Genomic DNA, 25,458 nt, shown 5'->3' with positions numbered 1-25,458 from the left:
AATCAACATCAGAATCATTGACATGTGCAAAACACTGCAATTAATTTGTGACTTACTGATTGTGTTTTGTCTCCATTTCCACACAGAAAAGAGAAGTAACAGAATAAACAGGATGATGCAAACAGACAAACTAACAGCCAAACCAGTGATGATGGGAACAGAAAAACTGGACTGGACCTCAAAGAAATCATCTGAAATCATAAAAACAGAATAACCAACACATCGTCATACCTAAACGCCATTAAAGGTCAATGTCCAAAGACTCGCAAAAACGGCATGTACGAACCATTCTATTTACTGCCGCATAGTGGTGGTTTGATCATATAACTGTAGTCATTTGACTGTTCTATTTTAACATAACGGCCACAGTTTTAAACGCATAGTAAACGTGGAAAATAAACTACTTTAGGCAACAAATTCAGTTTGTTAGTTAGTTAGTTAGGGTTAGATAAACATCAGTGATTGGAGTAAAATATACCATGTAAAACTACTACAATGAGGCCATATCGTGACGGTGTAGCGGCCACAGACTTAGGTCCCTACAACTCAGTTAATTTTAAAAATGACAATTGACTTTTACTTTCACATAGGACACAAACCACTGAGTAAAAGTCCTGTATTTGTTGACCCATCTCTATGCAGAATTTGGTGCTCTTATACTTTGTCACCCCCACTCTTGTTTGCTCTAATGATAGCCATGAGAGTTGGCCACATAACAAGAAATGTAATTCTCGGTCGATATGAGCTGCTGGAATAACATATTTATTTTAAACTGGACCATAGCTAATCATGTTTACCTGGAACATGAATCTGTGTCTCTCGGTCTGGTTGGTGTTCTTCTGCTGGACTCTACAGGTGAAACTGTTGCTTTGTCTCTTCTCCACAGTCACTCTGCTGCTGACAGTATAGAGATCATCAGGACCTCTGACTGACTCTGTTGGTCCAGCAGAGAGGAGGCTTCCCTCACCGTCCAGCCACAACACCTCAGGCTCTGGATACCAGCCTTCAGACTCACACTGTAGAACCACTCCTCCTTTGTCTCGGTCAATCCCCGCTAAACTGATGATGGGCAAGGAAACAGCACCTGATGTTGAGCGAAAGGAAACATATTAAATTTGTAAATATCTGCTAAACATCAGCATGTTAGTTTGGACTTTGTGAGCATGTAAGCATGCATTTATCTTGATGCAACACTGTGCCAAATATACAGCCATTCGCGAGTGTGACTGTATACCGCTGAAAGTATGTCAGAGTCTTAACAGATGTGGGGCTTAATAAAGGGTTGGTTGACATTTAAATGAAAGTCTGTCATGAATTGAAGGCATATCTCATTATGTGTATCTTATGATATGTAACATGCTACTAAAACCAACTGAGAACATGTTTCCTCTCAGAAAATGTACGGCAATGTTCGAGGACTGTGCGTGTACCCTTAATCTCTCGACATGATGGCTGAAAGTTGTGTTGACTCAATCCTATCGAATCGCAATAAATGAAAATCAAAATACAAATTGAATCGGCACCCATGTATCGTGAAAGAATCAAATCAGAACAAAAGCATACTAGACACTGTTGAAAAACTACACCAAAGTGCATTATGTAGGCTACACATAGATTTTATATCCACTTACCAACAACAAGCTCAATGAAAGAGTCTATATTCATATCTGGAATGTAGCATTTGTATCTCCCCGCATCAGAAGGGTTCACTTTGGACAGTTTCAGTGACATGTTTCCTTGCTTCAGCTCATCAGGGAACAGTGATGTTCTTCCTTTGTAAGATGGATTTTTTACATTCTCGAGGTCCTGACCAGCACGCCACACAAAGACAAATCTAGGGTTAAGGTTGGGTCTTGTCCACTCCAACGTCTTGGCAGCAACATCCTCTGTTGGTTTTAGGTGACATGGTAAAATGATGTCATCGCCAACTGTTGCTACTATTGGCTTAGGTGCACCAAATAACTGAGACTGACCTGGAAAGGAAAACAAAAATGTGTTGGCTTTTGCAGAAAGTTAGTAACTAAAAATGAATTTAGCTGTATAAAGCGGAGATGCACATACATGTCTTTGTGAAACTTTGCATAAGAATGGTGTAATGGGCAACCATAACTTGCATAGGTCCCAAATCTCAACAATGCATATTGCAGACCTTTGTCTCAAGTAAGGTAATTGTTTGATCTAACATCCTGTCATGACGTTTTCCTTGTTTTTTCTTTCAGAGTTTGCAAACATCTAGAATATATTTTAGCATAGTACTGCCACAAGTCATCTTCTGGCAGAGCATAGGACACTAAATTCCTCTCCAAGGCATTGATCATGTGGCCATGTTTTTAGTAAATGAACGGACACTGGCTAAGTCCACATTCTTTCTCATTTATTATAGTATTGTATAGTATCATATGGTGTAAAAGAAACACGTATGCAAACATGTTCAAACACCCACCGTGGATGTTTACATGCAGAGCGGAGAAGCTTAACTTGCATTGCAGCTACTGTACATGCTCAGCCAACCATATTGAGCCTTTTATGTGGGTTGGCCCCAGACAAAGGGCCCATAGTCCCACAAATACTCATTTGATCTATTGATTGATTAATATTTAAAAACATATATTAATATTGTTATATATATTTTCGTAGTATTATTCTATCCAAACCCTTATTGTAACCATATATAACTGTGTTTATGCGTAAGTTACCTCGACAAAAGTGTGCTAGGAGGAGGAAAGCCAATACACTGATGGTTCTGGGCGGATAATGAAGGGACAGTCCAGCCATCTGTTGAAGCATCCTGAAGTTCTGGAAATGGACAAAAACCATGATATATTGATACCATTATTATATGGAAAATATATTGGATTTCCCCATGGAAATAATGAAAGTACACTACTGGTTAAAAGTTTTAGAATACCCCAATTGTTTTAGTTTTTTATTGAAATTTTAGCAGTTCAAGTCCAATGAATAGCTTGAAATGGTACAAAGGTAAGTGTTGAACTGCCTGAGGTTAAAAAACAAATTAAGGTTACCCAAAACTGAAAAATAATGTACATTTCAGAATTTTACAAAAAGGCCTTTTTCATGGAACAAGAAATGGATAAACAATATAAAGCTGTTCTGCAGCAATGGAGGTTAATCAAGCTTTGAAAATTGGTGCTACCAATTCCCACAGGTGTTTCAACTTGTCTGGATTACTTACAACCCCCTCTGTTTATATAAAAGTATTGTTGGAACACACGTAATAATGGTCATAATAAGCAAGTCTCCGTTTCAACTGTAAAGAGAAGACTTCGAGCTGCAGGTTTGATAGGTCGACTTGCAGCAAGAAAGCCATAGCTAAGACGTCAGAATAAGAAAAAGAGGCTTGCCTGCGCCAAGAAACATTATCAATGGACTACTGAAGACTGGAAGAAGGTGCTATGGACAGATGAATTAAAATTTTAAATCTTCGGTTCATCACGCAGGATTTTTGTACGCCGTTGAGTATGCGAAAGGATGGTTCCTCAGTGTGTGACATCAACTGTCAAACATGGAGGAGGAAGCGTGATGGTCTGGGGCTGTTTTGCTGGATTCAGGGTCGGTGATTTGTACAGAGTGAAAGGCACCCTGAACCAAAACAGCTCCCACAGCATTTTGCAGCGCCATGCAGTACCCTCTGGTATGCGCCTAGTTGGTCAGGGGTTCAACAATCCTAAAGCAAGATAATGACCCAAAACATAAGTCGAAGCTATGACAGAACTACCTTAGCAAAAAAAAACAAGATGGTAAGCTTAAAAACATGGAGTGGCCAGCACAGTCACCAGACTTAAACCCCACTGAGTTGGTTTGGGATGAACTGGACAGAAAAGTGAAAGCAAAGAAACGTACAAGTGCCACACATTTATGGGAACTTCTGCAACAGAGTTGGGAAGAACTTTCTGAAGAATATTTGATTTCCATTGTAGAAAGAATGCCACGAGTGTGTTCAGCTGTTATATCTGCCAAAGGGGGCTACTTTGATGAGTCAGAAAATTAGAATACATTTTGGTTTATAAATTGATTCCATGATTTCTTTTTTAACTTAAATTGTTCATTTGTTCTATTCTTTCATTTCAGAGTACAGTAAGAACATAAAACATAAAAACCTGGAAAAATTGTGGTTTTCTAAAACTTTTGACCGGTAGTGTATATATGTGTGCATATCTGTGAACATGTTCAGTGACTGTATTTTCATTTTTGCGCAAATCATAAAACATCCATGTAATGGAGTTTTACTTTCACTTTTGTCAAGACAGACAGATGTAGAAAGTTCTATTGCAGGTGAAATAGTGTAAGCCTTACTTTTACTTTTAATACTTTTACTTTTTTGTTGTGGCAAAGATTGGTCCTTGGTGAATTATAAAAAACGGGTTTTGATTCTGCCAGAATTGTTGAATACTTTAGCCTATGCCACAATCCTTAGAACAAAGTCCATGTCTGTAATACTTCATAAAATGATAGAAGACTTAAAATATCTGACTGTTTTGTGTTAAACTAGCAGATTTCCAGTTCAAATAACCAAAGACTAAAAGCTATATTTTAACATAACAATTCATTTTAAATAAATGTCATGTATGTCCACAATGTTGTGACTGACACAAAGGCTTTAAAACCTACTTTATACTCTACTCTAATACTTTGTCTAAATGCAGCCCTACCTTCTTTCTAGAATGTGATAGTTTATTTAAAAATTGAAGTTGAAACATGTAGAATAGTCAAGAATACATTTGAAACACGACGTACCTGCTGCACGGTGTCCGCCATTTGATGAGACTGCATGGCTGTTAAAGTCTGTTAATCATTGATATACTGTTACCTTAACTCACTCTGTTTATCAATGCAGCTTGCTGCATAAGATTCAAGTTGCAATTCCCAATGGTGTAGATTTTCCAAACTTCTAACTATACCCATGCAGTGTTTCCCCATGAATGATTCTTTTTTGTCTTTCATTTTTTTTAGTGTGGAAATATTAAAACAAAGTCAAGGTTAAACCCACAACAATAAGAAGGCCTTCAGGTTTAGCAGAATAAGTAAAACAATGTATTCTGTAATTTAAATGTAAATGTAATGTGCTAAGAAAATCAAAATTTTGATTTAGAAAGAATGATGTACTTAATCATTAATAGTTAAACTGGCTATGTGTTGTAAGTAGAACATTAAACAGAGATTGTGATTCTGTCTGGTTTTAATAACCAAGCTCTGTTTCACTTTGAGACTCTTTGTGAACATCTGAACTTTGAGCCTTTGCTAGGTAACTGATCAGCAGTATAATATATTACAGTGGCAATCAAAACCACTAGCAGCAATGACAATAGTTCTGTTGTGTTTAAGCTTGGAAAAAGTAACGTTTGCTATTTTGCTGCAGGGGGCACAACAGGACTTCTTTGTAACTTTTGTTACACCTATCAGGCCTTTCTATACTGTAAATTAAGTGAATGAGATAAATAATGCTGTGTATTATGTATGTTTATCCATCTTGAGAGCTACACAATGTATTTATAATATGCTTTTGTCTCCGGCTACCATTTTTGTAAGTCTGCCCAGCCTGGGCTGTTTATTAAAGCAGTGATAAAATACTCTGTAAGAGGTGCACTTTCTCTGTCCAAGTTAAAATTAGGTCTATATTAATGCAGTACTCCAGCAATTTAGCACCTTCAGAAATTTGAAACAAGAGACAGATAAAAAAAGGTCAAAATTGAAACAGCAAGAAGGAATGACATCCTGACTTTTATTACCACATAAAGTGCAAGCTCCAAAAACACTGGATCCTACATTTCCCATAATTCATACTGCATTCATACTAATAAGCGTCTTTTGTAAGGCCTTCCCTTAATGGTAAATGCAAGCATCTGTCCACTTCACACCTGCAGTTTCTTTGAAGCTATAACTAAAACCTGCAGGGATACTTGAGCCAGACGTTGGGGGAGGAATGGGAACTTGAGTCGGAGCTTATAACTCAAGAGTAGTCTGTATCCCTCATATTCCACTTGCGGGATTGCTCCGGTGCTGCCGGAAATTTCGCCTGAAGGATGTCTTTTCCATTTCCTTCCACTTTTTTTGTATTGGCATTTTAAACTCCGGTGGATTTGTGAGGACTATGGTTAACTGCTCCTCAGATCTCGGCAGGGTAAATCCAGACAGCTAGCTAGACTATCTGTCCAATCTGAGTTTTCTCTTACAGTACTATTTTGCAGCGGCTCTGTGCGGAGTTTAACACCGCCCAAGACATTTTTGATTGGTTTAAATAAATGCCAATAAACAACAGCACATTTTCCTCCCATAATGGAATGCTATGTGGAGTAGCCAGACCTTCCTTCAGCGTGCTCTGGAGGAGGGTCTGCCAAAGCGAGACTACTCAAGAGTGACAAACTCTGTGTTGAAGCCACTGTGAGTCTGTCTCCGGCTTTTGCATCATTATCAGAAATAAACTGAACAGGAAGAGGAAGTTGTCATCTACATACTTGAGTTGTATTTCAGTCTGATACTCAGACAGTCGGCAGCAAGACAACATGGAGGTTACAGCTCTCTGCATTAGACTGTGTGAGTACTGACTCTTGTGTTTTCTTCTTTTATTCTAAGTTTTACATCCTGTGTAAACAAACAAATCTCCTTTGTTTATCCAGTGATGCTTGGATTCACTCAAATTGGTAAGTAATAAAAAGAAAATCCTAAAAATGCATATTTTTAAGATATTTTGCATTACTCCCTCTGCAGAATCAAGGTTTACTCAATGTTTAACCTGCTAAATAAGTCTATGATGTAATTTAGGTTATTACAATTTAGTGTTTTTCATAACTGATCCTGATCTCAAAGTTAACATTCAATTTGGTTAGTTAACGCTACATTGTTAGTAATTACAAGAATGTATGTTTATGTTTATGTAATGACTTTATCAGTCATTTTGATTTAGTTCCACCTGTCATAGACATAAGAATTTTCCAGTTTTGGATTTGAAAATAATAAATATTTTTCAGTTTCAGATGCAGCTTTTCTTTCTACCAGTCCAAACAAACTGCAACACTTTGAATATGACTCTGTCACTTTTAAATGTGATGGGACTAGTGGTTCCACTCGATTGAGAGGAACCAGGAATTATGAGGAATTTAAACCGGTATGTGATATTAAGAAGACACCATCAGGGTCTTCATGCACCATTGATAAAATCTATCAAGCAGACAGTGGAGAATACTGGTGTGAGACTGAAGGAGTGAGAAGCAACACAGTCAACATCTCTGTCACTGGTATGTTTATTGTATATCTAAAACCACTACATATCAGATGTTTCTCTTATACTGTAGTATGTCCAATATGAAACTCATTGATAAAATTAATTGATCAAGTTTAGACTAAAAATCTATAACCTATATTTTGTTAAATGCATATTTTAGATTAGATTAGATGGACACAAATTGGGAAATTACACATTTTATAGCAGCAAAACAGAAGACACACAGCACACATACAGAATATACAATAAATAATAAATAGGATAGAATACAAGAACAACTATTCAAATATAAAGATGAAAAAAATACAAATGAAAGAATGTATTGTATAAACGTATATACAAGTGCCGAATAAAAATGTTCAACCTACTTAAATAGTATTTATAAAGATATAGCCAGTGTTGGGGAGTAACGGAATACATGTAACGGCGTTACGTATTCAGAATACAAATTATGAGTAACTGTATTCCGTTACAGTTACAATTTAAATAGTTGGTATTTAGAATACAGTTACATTGTTGACATCAATGGTTACATGACGATACTTCTCTGTTTCACGAGTTTATTCACTCTGAATAAATTAAGCCAACTCTATGCATTTTCCAGAAGCCCCGATATAAAATCGAAAAAATTAGCTCCGTGATCAGTCACAATGGAGTCGGAACCGGCACAACAGAGCCAGGGCAGGAATTAGTTTCTATCTTGGAAATTCAAACAGTATTTCACATTAAACCAGCAACCAACCTCCTTTCAGCTCCAAATTACTCCACCTCCAACCTGAAGAAGCATCTTAAAGTAAGTTATTTTTTTAATTAGCCAAGAGTAGTCGTCTGCTGTAGTTTTACTGGTCACCTTGCTATTTTAACATTGACGTGGGACTTTACATTCTCCTACGTGCTGATTTACTAGATCCAGAGCCGTTTAAAGACTGACTAGCCCCGTTTGACATGCTAACTAATGTTAGCTAAAATTAGCTCGTGGTAGCTCAGACCACGGTTAGATTTTTATAGTATGCAGTTCGGGACTACCAATACAATAATCTGCTTGTTCAGGTACACATTCAGCCAGTTGGAATGAAAAGAACACACCATAATATGCCTGTTTAGTAAGATGGATGTGATAGCTGCATTTCTACACTTATAAAACGCAATTCAATGTGGAAGTAATCCTGAAGTAATCCAAGTATTCAGAATACGTTACTCAGATTGAGTAACATAACGGAATACGTTACAAATTACATTTGTGGGCATGTATTCTGTATTCTGTAACGAAATACGTTTTGAAAGTATCCTTCCCAACACTGTATGATATAGCATAAGTATATTTTGAAGAATCATGCAAAATGTGCACAGAAATATATATATTCCGAATGCTTGCTTCCCATTTATAGTGATACTTGAGGCTGCTTTTTTTACTTCTTGTTAAGTTTTCCAACTCTGTCTCCAAGAAATTATGTTTATAAACCACTAAAAAAAATCTGAAATTTTCAAATATGATCACATTCACTGTCAACGTTTTGTGCGTGAATAAAGCGCACCACACAAGAGTTGAAAAGAGGTGGTCGGGGTGTAGGATACAAAGAGCAAGACTTTGACACCAGAGACTGGGGCTTACTTCCATGGGTGCTGAGCGTTATTTAGGTTTTGGGATGAAAAGTACTTTGGTTAAGGTTAGGGCACTTGTTCTGTTTTAAAGACTAATTAATTAAAATTCACATATCGTGAACAGCTTCCTTCTACCAAAATACTTGGTCCAGCTTTTAATGTTGCCACTGGGATATGTTAACTCGTGTTAAATATTCATCACTTTGCAAATATAGATATTATGTGCAGTTTGTGCAGTGTTATACATTAGTATTTTATTTCTTGTTCCTTTGGGCTCGTCACTTTCAGATTTGTTTTTGTCTGCGTGTTATCACCCAGCTTTTGTGTAGCCTATATTATTGTATCCAGGATTGTACATAAAACATGTGTCTAACTTTTTACTGTTGAGCTGGTTCAGTGATCCTGGAGAGTCCTGTCCTTCCTGTGATGGAAGGAGAAACTGTGACTCTGCGCTGCAGAAACAAGACCTCATCCACCAACCTTCCAGCTGATTTCTATAAAGGAGGCCACCTCATGAACAGTTCTGGAGAAGAGATGACCATTGAGAATGTTTCCAAGTCTGATGAAGGACTCTACAAGTGCAGAATATCTGGAGCTGGAGAATCAGCAGAGAGCTGGCTGGCTGTCAGAGGTGGAACAAACAGCGTTACTGCAACAAACAGCATTACTGGAACAAACAGCGTTACAAAACAACGTAAAGATAAAATGTTGCAATATCATCTGTATGGGCAGGACAGGTGCAGATTACAAATGGTGATGGCACCCCTACTTATGAAAAATCTGGTTGTTTGATGCTTATGACACGTGCCAGTGTTGTAAAAATCATCATTGGCTGGTTAAAAAATGACTCCTGTGAAGGAGCAATCTACTCCTTATGTAGAACAATCTGAGCATGTGCATTAGAGATTAAAAGGGATCCAAATAAACCCACACACTGTCCATCACTTGACCACACTTTAAATTTATGTTTTGGTCCTCAAACCATCAAACTAAATATTTAACGATACACCATATAATGACACACCACCCCATGCAAAGAGCAATATATATGCTCTTTTTAAATAGCTTCTTAAATTCACCTTTCAAGGGTTTTTGAATATAAACTGATATGTATTTTACATCACAATTGGTTTAATAGTTAATTTACTAATTTAACAGTGAGGTTACTAAAGTTTTAGGTTAAAAAAAGTAGTGTAATATATGAATTAACTAGACAGTGTTCTGCTGCATATCTTTCATATTTAAACATTTAAATAGGTCTTGTGTTTAAACAATGTTTATTTTAAATTAAATTAAATTTTAATTTTCTATTATGTTGCAGCAAAAAACACTTCTACCATCCCTCAATCACCTAATAACCCCCCTCGTGCCCTCATCCTGCTGTGGATCACTGTCACTGTTTTCATGGTGGCGTTGGTGCTGCTGTTGGTGGGATTCCTTCATATGAGGAGACACAAAGGTACAGAAAAGTAACTACCTCAACATTAGCTGTATGCCAAAAAAACACTTAAACTAGAAAGTAACTGTGTGATCAATTCCAAGAACTGAACTTAACTTTATGTTGCCTTCAACAAGCTCAACCTATCAACTACTTTTGCTTTTCTATCATTCAGCTTCCTCAAAGACACCAGCAGCAGCCTCACACTCAGGTGAGGTGTTGTAGATATTACATGTTTTCCTACTTTTATTTTCCATGACCGTAGAACTAAGACAAAATATCATCCTAAAATCTGAATGCATAAAAAGGATCTTTGGGTACTATATATTATACTTACTATGCGTACTATATTCATGCAAAACATGTGTACCTGTCTACCTGCCAACCTTCTGCTTCTTTGCATTAAAAAATCATTGATTTTTAGATTTTTCTACCAACATTTCCATGTTCAACATGTTTCAGTCTTTGGAAGGGACACTGAAGACGATCCAGACCGTGACGTTATGTAGCCGTCGTCCAAAAAAAAAACGAACAGGACAAAGGTTTACTTACACTTCTTAATACTTCTTTTTAATTTAACGTGATGTGAGTAACACAACAAGACTGTAATGAATAACTTATGCATTCATTATTGGTGAGTCATATAAGCACACATACACTCCCTACTTTGAGAGATAAAGGGTTACCTTTAACGTCTAAGAAAAGGCGCTGTTCAGCATGTAGAAGCTGTCAGTTGAGGTGTTAGTTAAGACGTGTTGCACAGCAGGACTGAGGTGTGAATTATTTTGACATCCTCCTGGGGGTCACATACACTGTGTTTGGTTTGCGTAGACGCGTGAGCGCGCTGATATTTTGAACTTCAGCCTTGAGTCAAACCACAGCAGCAAACCACAGAGTGTAAGAGGTGAGAGGCCTTTTGACCCCCTTCACTTTGTCAATATGAGTATTTATAACGTGTTCTTTTAGGTTTATCAGACTGACTCTTACTTGCTGATGTTTCTCCTCTTCAGAAGAAGATGAATCCTTTTCACAAGTAGTTTACTCTGCTGTGACAATACGTGAAACTCCACAAGCTCTCCAACGAGGTTTGTATTTCAGTTATTTGTCCTCAGCAAAGTAGGCTATCACCACTCATGGTCATGTACATTTACAATTAATTTTAAATATTTGTAGTGACTGTAAAAAATTAACAGAAGATTTCAAAACGATAGTACATAAACATATAGTACTACTGAGACAAATTAATATTTTAGGAACATTAACACAATGTAAGATCACATTTACCGGAATAATTTTTTATCATGGTGTTTAGAAAAGGTAAAACATAAAGCACAAGTTAATGACAGGCTAAAACCTACACCTTATGGCATAATTTACTGTAGAGGCTTTAATATTTAGTCCACCTCATTATAAAAAAGTTCTTTTAGATATATTAGTACTTTTTTTCAGCTATCCCAGTTGTGGGATTTAAAATGTTCATCTGAGGTCAGGGCAGTCTTCAATACAAAAAAGGGATTACCCTGGAGAATTGTGAATATGAATAACTTTAGATAATTCTTTAAAAAACTAGATTATCATCAATTGGATCCAAATTTGTGAATTTGTGTAGAAAATTGTCCAGAAGATTAAAAGCTTGCCTTAATCTTTTCCTGAAATCTTATAAATAAACAAATAAATTCAGATTTTCATTAACTAACTAACTACACTAGACCACAAGGTGCACATGCATTGCTTTTGGGGCATTCAATAGGCCAGGCAGGGAGTTCAAAATAAAAACCTTGTGAAGATTCCTGATCGATATCACATCACTTTACTCTTTCAACAACACAAATCTTTCTGGATGTTGTTCATAACTGGACTAAATGGAAGAATCCATTTAACTATGTAGACTATTTACTTTCATGGTACAGTAGAAGCACCAATACCCAGGAAAAATTAGCAAAAACAATGAAATCTGCAAGTCGGGGAGTTAAGATGCTCTGCTCCTGAGACGCCCCCGTGTGGATGCACGGTGGACAATGGAACAAAACCAGCATGCAGCCGGACTGTAGCACACGTGTGCCTGGTTGAATTCTAGGGTCATGTTCCCCTTGTAAATTACCAGTGTTTAAAAGGCTATCCAAAAACACCGGTTTGACCGGAATTGTAATTTGGGTAAGGTTTAGTCATTGTTCTTTTGTTTTCAATGTTATGTAGTAACTTATTTATTTTAATATTTTTTTCTTAAAAAATGACTATGAAATTAATGATATTTCTTGTGTCTTAACATGAATCATAGATTGTACTTGTTTCTCAATCTGAATCAGAATCCAGCTCCACAGCAGCCAAAACAGAGCAGCAAGGTCTCTACGGCAGCTGTCCTGAAGGTAAGACAGCAGCAGCTTCCTTTAATGTCACTAATTACTCTTCCTAAGTGACCGTGAACTCACCACACTGCAGGTGCACGGCTTGTCTGCTAATCTAACTGGGAACTCAGACACTATGAGAAAACTTCAGTGACCTTTGAGTTTTACCACAGATATAGTCTTTGTGTACTATCTTACAGGCCACAGACAGCAGAGACACCCTGACTGAAGAAGGAGGAGAGACTGCCTGATGATGTTTGCAAGATAAGAAATCCTGTTGTGTTTTACAGCTTTGTGTTGAACTTATTTGTGTCTTTCTGAAGTCAGTTATTTCATTTGAGTACACCATGTATTCATATAATTTAGTAAAAAAGTAAAGTAAAGTAAAAAAACATGTTATCCAATATTATCCTGTAGCTATACGTCAAACCTTTCGTATTTCAAAATGTTGCATTTGTATATATGTAATATAAGAAGTGTATAAATATACTAATGAAATAGCTATGTACTTGTGCACTTTGTGAAGCTTTAAACCCAGAATAAAAGATGGCAGAGTTTGTACATTAGATTGGACATATAGTTAATGGTAGTACTATTTCACAGTTTCAACTTTTGTTTTACTATTTTCACAAACAGAGGAAGTTCAGCTGGATGATCTGCTGTTTTATGTGACTCACAGTTAAAGTGTTTATTTTTATTATAATGTGACAGTTAAACCACATTGATCTCTCTGCTGTGTTCACATGACTGGAGACGCTGTTTATTTAACTGCTGCTGTTTTTAAAACAGTCACAGTGGTCAACCACCAACATGATGCTGTTGCAGCAGTTTGACCTTATGAATGATATCTGTCTGTATTTCTATATAGATTGTCTTTTTTTCCCTAGAGTGGTCCTAACAGTGCTACACCCGAGAGGTGGAGCTTGTCTTAATACTTTCTGAATAAGATGAACATAAATGTGAAGGGACTAGGACAATTCCAAAAATGTATCCGCTCTATTGTACACCATTGTTTGAAAAGTTTGTCTTGCAAATATTAGCGTTGCCAAAATGTAGGTACATCAGTTAGACTTTCCAACAAACACAGCTGTTCAAAATAAAATAATAATACTAACATGACTGCAGTCTTTTTTTTTTTATTGTTACGGCAGTTTCCCCCCCCCCCGCAGTAAAACAGCACACATGTCAGTCTCATTAACACTTCCGTTTTCCATGGAGGAATATTACTCATGTTTTTTTTTTTTATATATATATAGTTTTTATTTAATTTTAAAGTCTGTACAAGTCACTGTTTTTCAATGTTTTTTCTCCCCATTTTCCCATCGATTCCAGAGCCCAACAATTCACCCCATGAGTAGGCTACACAAAAAATTGTAAAATAAAAACTAACAAAAGACAAGACAAAACGTAAGCACAAACTTATATGGCAAGAATATCAATGCTAAAGAGTTGAATAAAAAACAATACATAAATGTCAAAATAAAACAGAGAACAAAAATAAGAGCAAGAATAAAGCAATGATCTAGGTCAGACTCAGGATATATCTCACGGTTGTTGTAGAATTAAAACACACACACACACACACACACACATACAGCATTACTGGACTTTTTCAATGAGCCAACTTATTCAGGAGGGACAACAGACTGTTATACTGTAGGAAATAAAAGGCTGCCACTTTTTTAGAAATCCCTCACTAACCCCACTGATAGCAAACCTGATCTTCTCTAGGTTTAGAAATGAGATCATGTCTTTCAGCCAGGTGGATAAAGGATAGTACTCATGTTTAAAGTAATATATGAAGAAAATGTATTGGTATAGTTATTTTCAACTTGCAGGTTTACAGTTTTTGCCAATTGCTCACTTGTTGCAGAATGTGGCTCATTGTGTTAAAACTTTTCACACAAGCCAAATAAGCACTTAGAGATAAATATCTCATTTACATGTCAAGATGAATCTCTGCAATAATTTTTTTTTTTCCAAATGGCATTTTTGCAACAAAATGATACACACATGCACCACGTGAATTACTCTGTCAAAGCAACAAAAAACATGCTCTCTTTAGTACTTTGTATACATATTTAGTCATACAGGCTTCTGTGAAAGATTGTTCCAGTACAAAACATCTACTTACTGTATATTTCAATTGCAGGATTGCAAAAAAAGTGCAAAGCAGAAAACATGTTTGTAATTTTGGTGCCTTTGTTTAAGGCATGGTTACAAAAGTAAAAGGTTTTGATGCTTTTGTCAAAGCATTAACTTTCAGTGTGTAAGCAATCGGCAAAAAACATATATGTATGATTTACGGCAGCCAGGGAACATCTGCACAGTTTAATGTAGAAAAGTATTTTGTTTGCATAAGTTTGATATCTTATAATTAAATGTACAACATTTGCTGGATTAGATTATAAAAGTAATGTATATTAAGCTCTGAACACAAAGTATCAGTCATTAACAGCAGAGATCAAAGTCTGCTTCTTATTGCCTGATAATATAACATTGTTTCTGAGACGAGGTGACTTGCTGCGCAACAGAAACATGTACAGTATGTTCGCAGTTCGAATAATTTTCATAGTCATTATAATGTACTATAATTTCAAATTAAAGTTTAAGTTGAAATTAAAAATTAAAGAACATTTGTAACAAATTGTTATGCATCTGCATGTCACACATTTTGTAAACTTTAAGCTAGATAATTGAGCCACAAAAATCTATAACTGGAATTAAAACAATGGAAGCTTGTATGCTATGGAAGGGCACAACAGATACTAATGTGCTAAACAAGTGTTAGCATATGAACATCTCTCATAAAACAAGTGAAATATCCTTTGTTTTTGTGCTTTAACACAGTATAGAAGGGACACATTACATTTTGGAAGGTAGAAACAATTTATATATTATGTTTCAACCTATAGAACTACAAAAAGGCAGTACCTAAAATGTCTCTACAGATCAAAAATATACTGTAGGCCCACTTTTATTTGGCTAGGACTGGAAGTCTTTTTTAAACACAAATGAAGTGGTACCGTAAGACATGAGGGTCAGAAACTAGTGTAAATATTTAAATATGCAAAATGTTTTTTTTCACAAATACCACCACTTCAAAATGCATTATTATTGTATTTCATCTACACTAGTACGTAAAATTACGAAAACATGCCTGTTTGAAATCGGGGTCGGCGTGCGATTGCGGCGTATTGTTGCTTGCAGCTGCCTCAAAAACTCATCTGAAAAACTTCACACTCGACACGGCGCTTCCGTGGGTCATGAGCAATACACCTACTATGACATAGCTGGGTCACACACTCAAGTTGCAGCTACTCACGGTCAGAAACAGCAGTGAAATACAAGGAATAAAAACACCAACAGCAAATTTTACCCATTAGACAAGGTAGTCAACTGTCTGGGGACCCCAACTAAAAGGGACTAAACAGTCCCCCTGCTGCCGAGAGCGCTGTTCACTTGTGTATTGTTTTTTTAATTTAAAGGGGTGATAGAATGATTATATAGGGTTTTTTACACTGTTCCTTAAGTTCCTAATGGGGTATGTAACATTGGTTGGGCTGAAAACTGCCCGAATGCTATTTTATTAGGCCCTTAACTACCCTGTGAATATGGCTCTATTTGGAACAAGAGCTTTTCTTCCAAATATGGTATGCTCATGAATATTCAGAATGAGCTACGTGCTGATTGGTTTGAGCAAACTACATAGAAACACATGGGAGACTCGACAGCAGGTCTCACTGCAAAGTTATACATTGTTTGTCGGGCTATTTCGTTATTAAAATTCACTTCTGAGACTTTTTTAGGCGAAATCAACTATATAAAGCTCTCAATATGGGACGTTTTACGAAAATTGATGGCTTATTGCAAATTTGGTAAGACTGTGTGTTGGAGTTCAGCTGCCGGTGCTGCCTGTGTTGCTGCCTCACTGCCCGGCCTGCCTTCCACAGACCGCCGGCCTGCCCTCTCTCCTGCTAGCTAAATGGCCCGTGTGTGAGAGTGATAGCGCGGTCAGCGAAGCTTGTTACACCAGCAATCTGTTACCACAGTTCCAGTTAATCTAGGCTGGCTGTCAGCTGCGGCATAACTACAGTAGCTATATTTACAGTTTGAATTTTTCACCGCACTTATACAACATATCTCTAAAGGTCTTAAAGCTAACAACGGTGTCCGATTTCAAGTTAATGAATTTTTGTGAAGATTAGGGGTTTCGTTATCCATGACTGTCCCTTCATGCTAGCTATGTGTAGCTACAAATAACGGATAGTTAGCTTCATTTTCGGCATAAATAAAGTATATTTACAGTTTGAATTTCATCACGCCACTTACACAACATCTCCGTAAATGTCTTATAAAGCTAACAACGGTGTCCGATTTCAAGTTAATGACTTTTTGTGAACAGTGGGGGTTTCGTTAGCTATGACTGTCCCTTCAATCCTAGCTATGTGTAGCTAGCTAGCTACAAATCACGGATAGTTAGCTTCATTTTCCGCAAAATTTGTGTATATTTACAGTTTGAATTTCGTCACGCCACTTATACAACATCTCCCTAAATGTCTTATAAAGCTAACAACGGTGTCCGATTTCAAGTTAATGAATATTTGTGAATTTCAGAGGAATTCTAAGAGGAGCTAGCTCTCATTGATAGAGCTACATCCAGCCGCAGGCTCCATCAATGAGACTCAGGGACAAGCGGCGTTTATTTCCCCAATCGTTTGTTTAAATAACTCAACACATTATAATTACACACATTAAAAGATTAACTGAAACCTGTGGTAACAGATTGCTGGCGTAACAAGCTTGCTGACCGCGCTCTCACTCACACACACCGGGCATTTAGCTAGCAGGAAGAGGGGAGCTGCAGGCCCTGGAGCTCTGTCAGAGCACCAGCGTTTAGTAGTCCATTATCCAAAAACGGTGACTTTGCGCAGGTAAGTTGGAGTGCTGTGGGCTGCCAGTCATGACGGAGCTCCAAGTACCTCAGAGCAGGCCGGGGTGTGTGAAGGAAGGCAGGTCGGGCGGCGGGGCAACAACACGAGCACGCCGCGGCTCTGAATTCCGCCACACAGTCGGACAAAGTTTCACAATTAGCCATCCATTTTCATAAAGTGGCCCATATTTGAGCCTTACATAGTTGATTTCTCGCATAAAAAAGTTTCAGAAGTGAATTTTGTAATGGAATAGCAGAGATCTGCGCGACCTAGATTCGGAAGACTACCTGATCTCAGGTCAGTTGTGAGCCTATGTAAATGTAGGGGCGTGACCGTTCTCTTAATACACCCATGGGCTGACAAAGGTTCCGGTTTTTGGGAGGCTGACGTCAACTTCCAGCTTTGTTGGGATTCGCCCGTTTTCAGCGGCAGTTTCAAAATATGAGATTTTCATAGTAAAGGGGTGTCAATGGGACTTTGAGCTTCTATGTATGTCCTATTTACCCACCGAACTGTCGTTATTCAACTATGACAGGGTAAAATCGGTTTTGCATTCTATCACCCCTTTAACATTTTTCATTCGCCCACTTGTGTGTCTTTCACGTGAACAGTGGCCATTCACCTACTTCAGTCTTTTGACCAGCCCACAGAGAGGAGGGTTAGGGTTAGGATTAGATTTGATTAAAACACACCCGAGGAATGAACAAGCGTTTCCTGGGTGAAAGTATTTTCTTTTAGTCGTGAAGTGAACTCCGTTCTCCAGTTTGAAAGCGTTGTGTTTTGTGTTGACACCACATTGTGCTATTTCATTCTGAGCTTATTTTCCATTGAATATTGAAGTTTAATGACCTGCTGTTTACCCCAGAATCCATTTCTCTTGTTTTCAGATGAAGAAATCACATACAAAAATGTATAAACACAATCGGTTTTAATGTAACATTATTTTGTAACTCTCTCTTCTCTCATCCTCCCTCAATTTCCCTCCTGCTGAACCAACAACTGGGAGAACTAAACAAAAGACTAAACAAAAAGGCAGGTCATGCAGTAACACAGCCGATGGTTTAACAGGAGCAAATGCAAATATTTAGACTGACTCTATTCTGTCCTTATACTTCCCATTATACAAGACACAGTTTACCTTTTACACTGCTGTTTGTTGTTTCTACAGAGACTCCTGAATGCCTCTTCTACAGACATACAGATTCTCATGTGGTTTGTGTCTGAGGATCTCAAATTATCAGCAGCATATGTACAGTCCAAAATAAAACACAGACCAACATATACTGAGATATACTGACAGCCTGCCTTTTAAAAATACTCCATGCATCAGGTCCCTCTGAGGTTTGTAACCTTTTCTGTGTGAGAAAGTCTCTGCAAATATGAACATGTAAACAAGAGAGTTTGACACCTTAAACCCAACTTAAACAAAGGTCAAAATAAAAACAGATGGAAATTAAATGTAAAAGAAATCTTGGTGATGCTTTTTAAAGTGCATCTTTCCTGAGTTGGTGGATTTCCTAGACTCAGAGGATGGGATGTTCTCAGCTCCATTACCTTGACGTCCAAACTACCGTTTACCTTTACACATGACTATCAGTTATTCATGTTTGACTCTGAGTTTCCCAGAGTGCAGCAGTCCCACCAGCAGCAGCAGCAGAGCCACCATCACTATGGTGAACACAGTCCTTAAGATGAGGAGGACATAAATGAAGTGATCCGAGGAGGGACAGGTCTCTCTGTGAGGTGCTGCAAACACAAGAGAACATGATAATCGTCACACTGCAGCCATGGTAATTTAGCTATTTTAGTTTTAAAAACAATGCAAAGTTTTACCTCTGACTGCCAGCCAGCTCTCTGCTGATTCTCCAGCTCCAGAGATTCTGCACTTGTAGAGTCCTTCATCAGACTTGGAAACACTCTGGATGGTCATCTCTCCTGTAGAGCTGCTCCTGATGATAAGGCCATCTTTATAGAAATCAGCTGGGAGGTCAGAGGGAGCTTCCTTCGTTCGACAGCGCAGAGTCACAGCTTCTCTCTCAGTCACAGGAAGAGCAGGACTCTCCATGATCATATCAGCACCTAACCAACAGCATACAGACATTTCATGTTAGATACTAGCACATATTTAGTGGTTAATTTTTTATATCTGCTTACTTATTTTAATAGCTTAGTATTTTATGCACTAAAAAGGTATGTAAAAAGGCTTTAGGCCACCGAACACATTATTGTAGGCCCAGTTTAATATGCAACTTCATTTCATACAATATATGTAGTACAGGGTCCCTTCTCCAACGCTCTTTCAGTTAAGGGGTCCTTGGCTTAAAAGACGTTGAATACCCCTGGTTTAGAGCTTCCACGATTAGTTGATCAATGGATTTTTCCGCCCTAGTTCAACTGCATCTAAAGACAAAGTTGTTCATACCAGATTCTTGCCTGCCTGCTTATACGCTTTGGGTTTAGGTTGCCTGCTCTGACTGCATACCTTTTGTCGAATACTATTATGATCCTGGTAAACTTTAGTTTTACCTTACCTGTTCTGTCTGTGCGTTGTGTGTTTGAGTCCTCACTTTGTGTCACTGAGCCATTATACTTCTCTTCTAGAATTTAAAATAAAGTTCTGTGAGTTCAGTGTTTGGCTGCGTTAGATAAATTTGTACTGACTCTACCACTTATGTATAAATGCTGTTAAGATGAGCAGCTAGCTAACACCATCAGTGTTATCAGCCTGGGCTGCAGTAAAAATATACTCTCACTTCTGACAGTCAGCCCCCTCTCTGGTGATTCTCCAGCTCCAGAGATTCTGCACTTGTAGAGTCCTTCATCAGACTTGGAAACACTCTGGATGGTCATCTCTCCTGTAGAGCTGCTCCTGATGATAAGGCCATCTTTATAGAAATCAGCTGGGAGGTCATAGGGAGCTTCCTTCGTTCGACAGCGCAGAGTCACAGCTTCTCTCTCAGTCACAGGAAGAGCAGGACTCTCCATGATCACATCAGCACCTAACCAACAGCATACAAACATTTCATGTTAGATACTAGCACATATTTAGTGGTTTATTTTTTATATCTGCTTACTTATTTTAATAGCTTAGCATTCTATGCACTTAAAAGGTATGTAAAAAGGTTTTAGGCCACCGAACACGTTATTGTAGGTCCAGTTTAATATGCAACTTCATTTCATACAATATATGTAGTACAGGGTCCCTTCTCTAACTCTCTTTCAGTTAAGGGGTCTTTGGCTTAAAAGACGAGCTTCCACGATTAGTTGATCAATGGATTTTTGCAGCCCTAGTTCAACTGCGTCTAAAGACAAAGTTGTTCATAACCGATTTTTGCCTGCCTGCTTATACACTTTGGGATTAGGTTTCCTGCTCTGACTGACCTTTTGTTGAATACTATTATGATCAACGACCTGGTAAACTTTAGTTTTACCTTACCTGTTCTGTCTGCGCGTTGTGTGTTTGAGTCCTCACTTTCTTTCACTGAGCCATTATACTTCTCTTCTAGAATTTAAAATAAAGTTCTGTGAGTTCAGTGTTTGGCTGCATTAGATGAATTTGTACTGACTCACCCACTTGTCTAGAAATGCTGTTAAGATGAGCAGCTAGCTAACACCATCAGTGTCATCAGCCGGGTCTGCAGTAAAAATATACTCTCACCTCTGACAGTCAGCCTCCTCTCTGGTGATTCTCCAGCTCCAGAGATTCTGCACTTGTAGAGTCCTTCATCAGACTTGGAAACACTCTGGATGGTCATCTCTCCTGTAGAGCTGCTCCTGATGATAAGGCCATCTTTATAGAAATCAGCTGGGAGGTAAGAGGGAGCTTCCTTCGTTCGACAGCGCAGAGTCACAGCTTCTCTCTCAGTCACAGGAAGAGCAGGACTCTCCATGATCACATCAGCACCTAACCAACAGCATACAAATATTTCATGTTAGATACTAGCACATATTTAGTGGTTTATTTTTTTTTAAATCTAGTTACCCTGTTCAGGGTTGCCTATGCCATGATGCATTGAATGCACCATTCTACCACATGGCTAACAATAGCCCACTGAATCATCGAACAATGTAGCAGTTTGTTCATGTGTGCAGTTAACCGAATGATATGTCTGAAAGGCTGAGAGTTATATATATTTATTTTTAACATTTACCTCTGACTGCCAGCTGACTCTCTGGTGATTCTCCAGCTCCGGGGATGTTGCACTTGTAGCGGCCGTCATGAGACTTGAAAACACTTTCAATGGTCAGGTTTCCTGTAGGACTGCTCCCGATGAGGCGGCCATCTTTATAGAAATTGGTGCTGAGACTGGAGAAGGAAGTCAACTTGGTTCTACAGCTCAGAGTCACAGCATCTCCCTCCATCACAGGAAGAGCGGGACTCTCCAGAATCACAGAACCAGCTGAACAGCATTACAGAATGTTTAGAAGCAGAATAAATGCTAAACTTTAGTGATGATATCTACACACAATCAACCTACCGGTGACAGTGATGTTGACAGTGTTGCTTCTCTTTCCTCCTCCAGCTTCACACCAGTATTCTCCGCTGTCTGATTGAAAGGCAAAGTCAATGGTGCAGGTCACTGTTGACGTTACTGTGTCATTTGAACATTTTGGAATGAATTCCTTGATGGTTCTCACTCTGCACCCAGCTGAGACATTAAACCCCTCACAGGTAAAATGGACAGACTCGTATTCAAAGAGCTGCAGTCTGGTTGGAACGATACGAAAAGCTGCATCTGAAACTGAAAAATGGAGAACATAATATGGAATAAAGAAGAATCTATGGCTATAGAAGACCTTGTCAATGCCATAGATGTATTATAAGAACTGGATTCAGCATCAAAGCTGGAGCCCCGTTTATTTCTATCAGGGTTGCTCAGTCGCACATGAAGCCATCATGGAGCCAAAAGTTACCCATATGATCGGCGGGGTTAGGGTTTAGGGTTAGGGTTGGGAACAGGTAACTGCTACTTACCAGGTGTCTGAGGATAACCATGCTGAATATGGGCAACCAGCAACATCAACGCATTCATCACTAGAGACACAAAAGAGGAGAGATATGTGAAAAGATGCTTTTACTGTACGTAAAATTAATATTCAATCACTAAGTCATATAAAATTGCTATCTTGTTAAAATTTATTTGCAGCTGCACAACACTTTAAATGCTAAATATAACTAGTGGAAATATTTTAGAATAAGTATGGATTTTATCTTTGCCTTAAATTATTCACATTGGCATATAGCTTCCATAAAGGACATCTGGCTCAAAAATATAGTCAATTGACAAGCTGCTGTTGAAATAGAGATGTTATTGATGTATTTGATAACTTTATGGTTTGATTACTAGGGTGGAGCTGATTTTTGTTTTCGGCAGAGCACAAATAAGGGTAATATATATTTTGTACAAATATTTTTTTGGGTTAAAAAGAAAACATAACTCATAACTGTGCCTGCTTGTATGCCAGGAAACATTAGGAACCTGCAAAACATACACTTTGTGCTCACTGCTCAGTCAGCCTGTGTCACATGGTTGCACATATCACATTGAAGAAAAAAGAAAGTGCGCTATTCATAGCTATACTAGCGACATTGCTGTGCCACATAAACCAATATAATTCATTATACTTAATTAATATTCTATTATTTTTTATTGATGAACACTTATACTAGCAAAACATATTCTAAAATAATAATTGTAATAAAAACAAAACCAGGATTGTTACATCTTTTTCCAAACTTATTTCAATACAAATACAGATAATGTTGGTGCTTCAACAAATACAGATCAAATACAAACACTAGGCTCTGTTTTATTAAACTTTTTTCAACATTTATCTCTAAAACGTTTATGTTGCTATCCTTTTATTATTACTATTTAGTGTACTGTTACTTGTAGAGCAACAAGAAATGGGGAAAACAGAAAAATGTAGCACTCACAGAGTGGGATGCAGAAAGCTGTAACCTCCATGGTGTCTTGCTGCTGACTGTCTGAGAAGCACGTTGACTGTGTGATGTAGGTAAGAACTTCCTCTTCCTGTGTCGAGTACTTCTGGTGCTAATTAGGCTGCAAAACTTCTCTGATTGCAGCTTGTTGAATATGAATATTTTCGGATGGCTGATACAAAGCTAAATACAGCATAATGCAGTTGAGAACTTCCTCTTCTTGTGCACACGATTTCTGGTGTTAAGCAGACTTTGGCTCTTGTTTTAAAAACACTTTGTTGAAGCAGATGTCCTCTAGAATAATACATGATCTTAGATTTGTGCAAAAGGGGCATAACTACTCACTTGTAGTGCGCATAATACTTCAGTTCCCTTTGAGTTCAGTAGCACCCTGCAGCTAAATCAAATGGAGACATTTAACCAGCCAAGCAGTGGATAGTATATAAAATCCCAATTCTAGGCCTCCAGATGCATCAAAGTTTTGTAAGTTAGTTTCTAAGATGGACTGATTTCCCAAAAACTAATATTGTGCCCTGAGAACAATTTGACAGTCATTTGAAAGTCATTCTCATGAACAGGTTCGTATGAAATCATACAAAAAGTAAGGCACAACAATTCGTATTATAACCTACAAAATTACGTTCACATGACAGTTAAGTTTAGCGGCATTTATAGTTAAATTAAGCCGACAAAAGGTGACTGTGAGCCTGGTACAGAGTACCGTCGTTACATGTATTTTACAAAGAGTGATTACAGCACATATTCATTCAATCCAATTCATTCAGTAGGTGTCAAGATATTTCAGTCTGAACCAAAGTGGTGGGCAGACGTTGCCATCCATAGAGCCTTGCTGCTAGAATTTCTGTTCTGATTGGATGGTTCACACCAAAGTAAGGGAGGAGAGATTTAAGGACAAAGAGTGCAACTTTGCATATAAGTAGGTCAAGTTTCTACCTGTTTGAACTTTTGCTGAACTCCGTTTATCTAAGATACAGTACAGGCCAAAAGTTTGGACACACCTTTTCATTCAGTGCGTTTCCTTTTTATTTTCATGACTATTTACATTGTAGATTCTCACTGAAGGCATCACAACTATGAATGAACACATATGGAATTATGTACTTAACAGAAAAGTGTGAAATAACTGAAAACATGTCTTATATTTTAGATTCTTCAAAGTAGCCACTCTTTCCTTTTTTATTAATAAGGGAAAAATTCCACTAATTAACCCTGACAAAGCACACCTGTGAAGTGAAAACCATTTCAGGTGACTACCTCATGAAGCTCATTGAGAGAACACCAAGGGTTTGCAGAGTTATCAAAAAATCAAAGGGTGGCTACTTTGAAGAATCTAAAATATAAGACATGTTTTCAGTTATTTCACACTTTTTTGTTAAGTACATAATTCCATATGTGTTCATTCATAGTTTTGATGCCTTCAGTGAGAATCTACAATGTACATAGTCATGAAAATAAAGAAACACATTGAATGAGAAGGTGTGTCCAAACTTTTGGCCTGTACTATAGATGTGTGAACATAAATAAGAAGTCCTTTGCTGCCCCCTGCAGACATTATATCTCTCTCTCAGGTTGCCAAAACTACACAGAAACTGCCGTCATTGTTCCTGTTTCATTGACTTCAGATGTGTTTGCTGCTGTAGTATTTCATACAGTAATTATGGTCATAAGTTACCTGGCAACTGGATAAAAGTTGAACCTCTTATTTATATGTAACATATTAAATAGGAGACACAGAATGCAAGTTCAAAATCAGCTAAAGGCTACAGCACAGAGCCAGTATGATTATGTAATTATGCAGTAATTATTTCAAGAGGATATTCAACTGCTGCCGCCAGTTTACTGAGAAACTGACACTGATGAAACTCCAAAGAAGAGTAACTTCTTTTTTTTAAGATAATTTTTTGGGGCCTTTAATTCCACAGAAGACATGAAAG

General features: G+C 37.7%; 3 protein-coding genes across 3 annotated transcripts; 1 reads left to right on the top strand and 2 right to left on the bottom strand.

Moving 5' to 3' along the window:
- Positions 1-14: 14 nt before the first annotated feature.
- On the bottom strand, positions 15-4,776 carry LOC120572200 (butyrophilin subfamily 3 member A2-like). The gene is made up of 5 exons (XM_039821398.1): positions 4,756-4,776; positions 2,697-2,796; positions 1,632-1,973; positions 798-1,084; positions 15-191 (listed from the first exon to the last, which is right to left on the bottom strand). Exons 1-5 carry the CDS (start codon positions 4,774-4,776, stop codon positions 15-17), a joined length of 927 nt encoding a protein of 308 aa, XP_039677332.1.
- Positions 4,777-6,517: 1,741 nt separating this feature from the next.
- On the top strand, positions 6,518-10,505 carry LOC120572563 (low affinity immunoglobulin gamma Fc region receptor II-c-like). Its single transcript, XM_039821888.1, has 6 exons — positions 6,518-6,552; positions 6,636-6,659; positions 6,987-7,253; positions 9,231-9,473; positions 10,164-10,301; positions 10,456-10,505. Exons 1-6 carry the CDS (start codon positions 6,522-6,524, stop codon positions 10,503-10,505), a joined length of 753 nt encoding a protein of 250 aa, XP_039677822.1. The 5' UTR covers positions 6,518-6,521.
- A 7,666-nt stretch (positions 10,506-18,171) lies between these two features.
- LOC120572562 (sialoadhesin-like) lies at positions 18,172-23,544 on the bottom strand. The gene is made up of 8 exons (XM_039821886.1): positions 23,498-23,544; positions 22,535-22,594; positions 22,038-22,301; positions 21,711-21,959; positions 21,218-21,463; positions 20,313-20,558; positions 19,393-19,638; positions 18,172-19,305 (listed from the first exon to the last, which is right to left on the bottom strand). Exons 1-8 carry the CDS (start codon positions 23,526-23,528, stop codon positions 19,157-19,159), a joined length of 1,491 nt encoding a protein of 496 aa, XP_039677820.1. The 5' UTR covers positions 23,529-23,544; the 3' UTR covers positions 18,172-19,156.
- Between the last annotated feature and the right edge of the window lie 1,914 nt (positions 23,545-25,458).

The sequence above is a fragment of the Perca fluviatilis genome, chromosome 14, assembly GCF_010015445.1.
Source record: "Perca fluviatilis chromosome 14, GENO_Pfluv_1.0, whole genome shotgun sequence".
Classification (NCBI taxonomy): Eukaryota; Metazoa; Chordata; class Actinopteri; order Perciformes; family Percidae; genus Perca; species Perca fluviatilis.
The sequence above is the reverse complement of the archived record's forward strand: the minus strand, read 5'-3'. Positions and strand labels throughout refer to the sequence as shown.